Here is a 7,420-nt window from a genome sequence, read left to right on the forward strand (position 1 = left end):
TGGATCTCCTTGCAGTCCAAGGGACTCTCAAGAGTCTTCTCCAACACCACAGTTCAAAAGCATCAATTCTTCGGCGCTCAGCCTTCTTCACAGTCCAACTCCCACATCCATACATGACCACAGGAAAAGCCATAGCCTTGACTAGACAGACCTTTGTTGGCAAAGTAACGTCTCTGCTTTTGAATATGCTATCTAGGTTGGTCATAATCTTCCTTCCAAGGAGTAAGCGTCTTTTAATTTCATGGCTGCAGTCACCATCTTCAGTGATTTTGGAGCCCAGAAAAATAAAATCTGACACTGTTTCCACTGTTTCCCCATCTATTTGCCATGAAGTGATGGGACCAGATGCCATGATCTTCGTTTTCTGAATGTTGAGCTTTAAGCCAACTTTTTCACTCTCCTCTTTCACTTTCATCAAGAGGCTTTTGAGTTCCTCTTCACTTTCTGCCATAAGGGTGGTGTCATCTGCATATCTGAGGTTATTGATATTTCTCCTGGCAATATTCATTCCAGTTTGTGTTTCTTCCAGTCCAGCGTTTCTCATGATGTACTCTGCATATAAGCTAAATCAGCAGGGTGACAATATACAGCCTTGACGTACTCCTTTTCCTATTTGGAACCAGTCTGTTGTTCCATGTCTAGTTCTAACTGTTGCTTCCTGACCTGCATACAAATTTCTCAAGAGGCAGATCAAGTGGTCTGGTATTCCCATCTCTTTCAGAATTTTCCACAGTTTATTGTGATCCACACAGTCAAAGGCTTTGGCATAGTCAATAAAGCAGAAATAGATGTTTTTCTGGAACTCTCTTGCTTTTTCTATGATCCAGCGGATGTTGGCAATTTGATCTCTGGTTCCTCTGCCTTTTCTAAAACCAGCTTGAACATCAGGAAGTTCACAGTTCACATATTGGTGAGCCTGGCTTGGAGAATTTTGAGCATTATTTTACTAGCGTGTGAGATGAATATAGAGGAATAAAAAGATGTCTTGCCTCATGAATAGTCTGAAAGTGAGGGGCTGACACACTAAATGACATAGGGCTTATTTTTCAATGATGCTTCTTGAGCACAGTGTTAACAATGATCAAATAAACACTCACTTTTCTTTTTTGGATGAAGAATTTGAATACTCTCTGTGACTTCAGTTCTAATATACCTACAGGATATCCTTAACATTGATAAACAGAAGTCCTCATATCTGAAAGCAGAGACCTTCATTCCTCCATGGCCTGCAGATCTGACACACCAAAAGAGAAGATGAATTTGTCTTTATTGAGATAAACATCTTGATAATGTATTTCTATCATCTGAGTAAAACTAAAGGCAGTGGAGATTTGTAAGGAAAGCTGATAGTATCATCAGAGTTGTAATTCAGCCTGACAAGATCCGTTAACCTTAGGATTGCACTGATCATATTTGTAAATACTTTCACTCAAAGCACAGCTGTCTTAGCCCCTGTGGACTACTAGAACATATAGACCATAGACTGGGAAGCTTATATACAACAGAAATTTCTTTCTCACAGTCCCAGAGGCTGGACAGTCCAAGAAGGGGGTGCAGCCTGGTCAGGTTCTGGGCAGAGCCTCTACAGAAGGGCTGTAAGGCTGCCTTCTCTCTGTGTCCTCATACAGGATGGGACAAGGGTTCTCTCTGGGGACCCGTTTATAAGGACACTAATCCCACTCATGGGGGTCTGGCTTCATGATCTAGCCATCTAAAGGCACTGCCTCTTAATATGATATCATCCTTGGGCATGAGGTTCTCAATACACGAATTTGGGGGGACACAGATATTTAATCTAGAGCAATAGCTATTCTTAATCACTCAGTTCTATTTCTGTGTGACAACTGCTGCTTGCAAATAAGACCTAGTGAGCTTACAGACATTGGTCTCAACATGTGCTCAGTCGCATCTGATTCTTTGTGACTCCATGGACTGTAGCCTGCCAGGCTCCTCTGTCCATGGGATGTCCCAGGCGAGAATGCTGGAATGGGTCACCATTTCCTCCTCCAGAGGATCTTCTCAACCCAGGGATCGAACCTGAGTCTCTGGCATCTCCTCCACTAGCAGGTGGATTCTTTACCACTGAACCACCTGGGAAGCCCCTCAACACAATGCTACCTTTTAAATACCACATCATCTAAGCATGACCTGGGGGCAGATCACGGAAGGAGTTAACTGTCTCATAAGGGACTGCAGAGCAAAGCTGAAAAAAGCTTTTGTATCTTTTTCAGAAGTCATGTGGTTTTGATAAAGTGTAGGAATTTAACACAGAGGAGAAATTATACTGAAATCACTTCCGGCTGCATGAAGAAAAATTGTTATGAGCCCCAAAAACATTTTTGCACGGCTTCTACGAGACACAAGCCACACAAAGTGAGGTCTGAGGACTGGTGAGACTTTACCAGCTGTTGGGTGCCAGTCCATCCAGATACAAGTATTCAGACTGAAAGTTTGTGTTTAGAAACTTAATAGCCACTTGACAGAGTAATTTTATATCTGTTGAAATGAATAGTAAGAAAAAAATTGAGGTTGTATTTTTTTAAATCAAGCTTTCATTTTTAAGTCTTTTAAAAATTTCATCTGCCCAGTAATTTACTTGTATTGTAAAAATATTGATATTTGACGGATTGGAAGCTTTTTTAAAACTGGTGCTTCACTGCAGATAGTTTGAAAAGCACTAAAATAGATTATTTTAATAGTTTGTGAGAAGGAAAAAAAAAATCTAGAATGCAGCCTTCAAGGTTCCAAGCATGGGTGGTCAAAAGATGAGAGATTTCAAAGGCAAAACTTCAGTTGTTTTATGGTAATTAGGGACCCAGCACACTTGCTGAACATTAGCATCTTTCATTGTTCTCCAAATATTGACTTTAAGCCTGGACAGAAAGCTAGATATAAAATTTGTCTTTTTATTTAAAAAATCAAAGTTAGGAATAAAAAAAGACAGCTTAAACATCACCTTAAAATTAACACCATATTTAGCCATCTTTCATCTTGGAAACTCAAACCTAAAATACCAAGATATGAAACCTGCCATATGTAAAAACATTCATTCTGTTATTTCTGAAAGAACCTCACATAATATGAAAAATGAAAACATCAAATAATCCTCTAAAATCAGGGTTTCGAGTGTTCAAAAGGAATGCCTGATACATCTTACAAACACATCTAATAACTACATTACTGAGGAAGAGAAAAATGATTTCCTGATGAACATTTTTCATGGGATATATTCTGAATGCTTACTATAACTCAAATCTTAGAAACAAAAAAGAAGTCGTTTCTGTCATAAACTCCTTAATGACATGTTCTTAAAGTAGATGAAGAAAGCCCAGAGAGAAGCAAGAAAGAGAAGAAAGCAAAGAGGTATATGATGTAGGGGAAAACACACTGGATTCACCAGGAAGGTGGGCCTTTCTCATCATGGTCTCATAATGTATCCTGAGTGACATGACTGTGAGAAGCGTCCACGCTCAGGTGGGTAACATCCTTGACATCAGTGTAACAGCATGATGGCAAGATTCAGGAGCCTGAAAGGTCACCTCACTAAGATTGCGCTAGGCTGGGCAGGACTTAACAGGGATGGCTACAAGGTTAACTGAATCCAGGAGGGAGCCAGGCGGCAGGCTGGACTCCCCCACCACCTGTGTTCCTAGACAGAGCCGCCTCCTGATGGACACGGGCTGCTTCCCAGAGCGCATGAGCCGGCCCCTCCAGGGACGGGGAGAGGCAGCTCCCTCAAAACCTGCATCCCTGTAGCTGCAGAACCCTCCACCCAAAGAGAAAAGCAGTCCAACCGTTACACCAGTGTGAAGGAACAAAGATGAACACCGGACTTAACACACACGTGCGTGCCTGAAACGTTTTAGGATTAATACTTTCCTATATTTAAAGTCATATTTAAGAAGAGCTGCCAATCTCCCCTCACTGCCATTGTTTTCAGTCTTGGAAGGGTTTCCAGCAACTCTGCCATCATCTGCTTAGTTTAGAGGACACCTCTGCTTACTTTAGCGTGGGGAGAGTGCAGCTGGTTTAGTTCAGTACAGCTGAGTTCAAGGGGAGGAAACGGGGAGAAAGATTTCTTTTTTAAACAGTTGATCACGTCAAGGCCATATTTAGACCTTTCAAGAACTGGACGATGACTCGAAAATATATCAAAATAAAATGCCGTTTTCCAAAATCACACAAAGCTTACATCTATACTGAAATGAAAGATCTTCTGTCTAGGTTATTCTGACTACAAAATTTTGGATCGGCCTCTCCAAACTGAACCTCCCTCGTTCTGTCTCTCTTGCAGTGGTGGTAGGGGGTTCCTTCTCCTGACGGTGGCCCATGGCTCTCCACTAACCGGGATGCGCCCTCTTACCCGTCACGGTTAAACCATGAAGGAAACCCACCTGGCGTCTCCACGCGGCGGTAGTGGTAGGGGTTGATGCACACCTCTTTCTGCTTGGAGCCGAATGGGAACTCGCAGCACTCCAGCGGCTTCAGCTCGTGGTGGGACTGCAGGTCCGGCCAGCGCCACACCCGGCAGTAGATGACGTGGGGCAGCCCCTTGCGGTGGGACACTTGAAGCCGCCCGTCCAGGGAGCGGGGGATGGTCACGCACTTGCTGGGCTGCCCCGGGCAGCTGAGCGCCCTCTCCAGCTCATCCATGGCTCCTTTCTTCTTCTTTAACTTCTTCACTAGAGAGTCCACTGCCTTCTCCGCCCACTTTTCCTCTTCATCTCCTTGCTTCCAGCCGAGCAGTCTCTTCACTGCCGGGCTGGTGAAGGAGAAGAGGGAGCTTATGGGGGTGCTGGAGTGCATAAGAGGGGGGAACTGCAGGCGTCCGGTGCACACAGGAGCTGGACCCACAGCCCTTCACTGCCTGCAGGGACCGAGCAAAGTGACCAAGGACGCCCCTTGGGAGGTCATAGGTCCCAAGTCCCCAGGGACGTCATAGGTCTTCCCTTTCTTCTGGAAGTGACTGTGACCAATGCAGGCTGAGAAGCAGTTGACTTTCTCCAAAGCCCTGGGGTGGGCAGGACAACTCTGGGGGGAGGAAAAAAAAAAAAAGACTTCATTGAATTTCATTGGGATAATTTTCAGAAAAGGGTAAAGGTTGGGTGTAAGAGGAAAATATTTTTCAGATGTTCTATATTTGAAAACACTTAGGATTTCCCTGGTGGTCCAGTGATTAAGAATCCACCTGTCAATGCAGGAGACATGGGTTCAATCCCTGCCCTGGGAAGATCCCACATGCCACAGGGCAAATCAGCCACAGGCCAAATCATGCACCACAGCTACTGAACCCATATGATAGCCACAGCTACAGAGCCTGTGAACTGCAACTACTGAAGCCCGAGTGCCCTAGAACCCACGCTCCATGGCAAGAGAAGCCTTCACAGTGAGGAAGCCTGCACGCCACAAAGAGTAGCTTGGGCTCGATGCAATTAAGAAAGCCCATGTGCAGCAACAAAGACCCAGGACAGCCAGAAATTAATTAATTAAAAATAATAAAGGCAGATACCAAAAAAAAAAAAAGAAAACTCTTATTAGTCATCTTGACTCTTCCTTCTGTTTTATGCCCTATTCCAAGTCTTGGTAATTCTGCCTTCAAAACGTCTTTCAAGCTTGGGAGGTTTCTCTCCATTTCTGCCAACATCTAAGCCTCGCCCCACCTGACCTCTCCCTTTGATCACTGCAACACTTCTGAAGGAGCTCCTCTCTTCCAATTCTAATCCATGGATAGAGGAGCCTGGCAGACTACAGTCCACCGGGTCGTAAAGAGCTGGACACAGCGGAGGGATTAACACAGTAATCTCACCACTCTCGTTTATGCTTCCAAACTACTTTATAGGATAGTGGTTCTCAAAATGTGACCCAAGGGCCCCTGGGAGTCCCAGAGTCCCCTTTAGGGGACTGTGAGAGCCTCTCTTTTCCAACTAAGACATCTGGGTGCCCTAAACTTTCCCCCATGTACTTGAACCCAAACAACAGATCACAACAGATTGTTTGCAGGAGCAGTAATGAGAATCCAAGTGTCATAGTCAACCAGGCATTAAGGAGACTTGCAAAAATACAAAACAATAACACTCTTCACTATTGGGGGGGTAAAAGCTGATTTTTAAAAAGTAAAAATGTTTGTTATTCATAATATATAATGAGTTTATCATTGTCTTTAATAACTCAGTAAACGTTCTAAGCTTTTCAGTCTTAATTCCTAAAATGGTGCAAAAAAAAAAAAAAAATGAGCCACATCAACAAAGGTTCTTTGGAGTTCTCAATAATTCTTAAAAGTAGAAAGGGGTCATAAGACCAGAACGTTCTAGAAGTTACACACAGTCACACACCATCACTTTTGTTATTCTCCCTTAAAATCAGCTGAACTTTTCTTTGCCTTCTCATCCCAAGGAGACATTCCTCCCCAGTTTTTTAACAGTCCCATTTAAATTTCCTGAGGTAGCTCTGCATTTCCTCTTCTGTGAAAAAATAGCTGGCTTAAACAAAACCCTCTGCTTCTTCCAGATTTTAGAAACCAGCTCCCTTGTTTCCCTTGTAAAATGGTTGCTGGTAGGATTTTGGAGAAAGCTGACTCATTTTAGCATCTTGGAATCAATCTAGTTCATCATCTCCAACAACTGCGCGTTTAATACGCATGAGACGTAATTTTCCCCTTTGCCTCCCTGGAGTTGCACCTTTCTGGGTTCAATTACATACACATCTTTGGACAGAGGTGCTGTCACAACGCCTGCTCTTATGATGATCATCAGGCAGCTCTGTGAAGAAGGGTTATTGGTGGCTCAGACGGTAAAGAACCGGCCTGCCAATGCAGGAGACACGGGTTCAATCCCTGGGTCAGGAAGATCCCCTGGAGAAGGAAATGGCAACTCGCTCCAGTGTTCTTGCCTGGGAAATCCCATGGACAAATGAGCCTGGTGGGCTATTGTTCATGGGGTCTCAAAAGAGTAGGACATGACTTAGCAACTAAACAACAATAACAGAGCTGTGTGAAGAGGATGGCAGTCTGATTACACAAAAATGGGTGACATTCAATAAACATGAAGCAACACGTACTTCGCTTTATTCCTTGTGTAGACTTTAGTTAGCCCTGTATACAGAGAGAGGGTAAACTATGGTGAAAGGAGAGTTAAAGACTCCATAGCTGTTCTTTTTCTCCTGGCAGTTTGACTTACACTCAGTTTTATTTGGAAAGGTTGATTTTGTGGCTTAACAATCATGAATTTATAAAGTATAGTTAAGTCACTGTGTTCAAGCTCTGTTTACTTAATTGAGACAGGCTGCCTTAAAGCAATCGTTGAAGAGGATGAAGGGCTCTGAGGAGGAGAAGCAACATGACACAGAATAACCTGAACCTCAAAAGAGCTCTGAATTCTGCTTAGTTTTACACAGAATTTTTTATTAGTAAATCGTGGCATAA

General features: G+C 43.4%; 1 protein-coding gene across 2 annotated transcripts in view; it reads right to left on the reverse strand.

Annotated features, from left to right (window-relative positions):
• SMAD9 (SMAD family member 9) overlaps window positions 1-7,420 on the reverse strand; it is a 65,076-nt gene that overhangs the window by 20,618 nt on the left and 37,038 nt on the right. For both annotated transcript variants that reach the window (XM_010835623.1, XM_010835622.1), the window contains exon 2: window positions 4,395-5,031. In XM_010835623.1, the coding sequence (XP_010833925.1) occupies window positions 4,395-4,806 (412 nt within the window). In that variant the 5' untranslated portion in view covers window positions 4,807-5,031. The remainder of the gene's footprint in view (window positions 1-4,394; window positions 5,032-7,420) is intronic.

The sequence above is a fragment of the Bison bison genome, unplaced genomic scaffold, assembly GCF_000754665.1.
Source record: "Bison bison bison isolate TAMUID 2011002044 unplaced genomic scaffold, Bison_UMD1.0 scf7180017864048, whole genome shotgun sequence".
Lineage (NCBI taxonomy): Eukaryota > Metazoa > Chordata > Mammalia > Artiodactyla > Bovidae > Bison > Bison bison.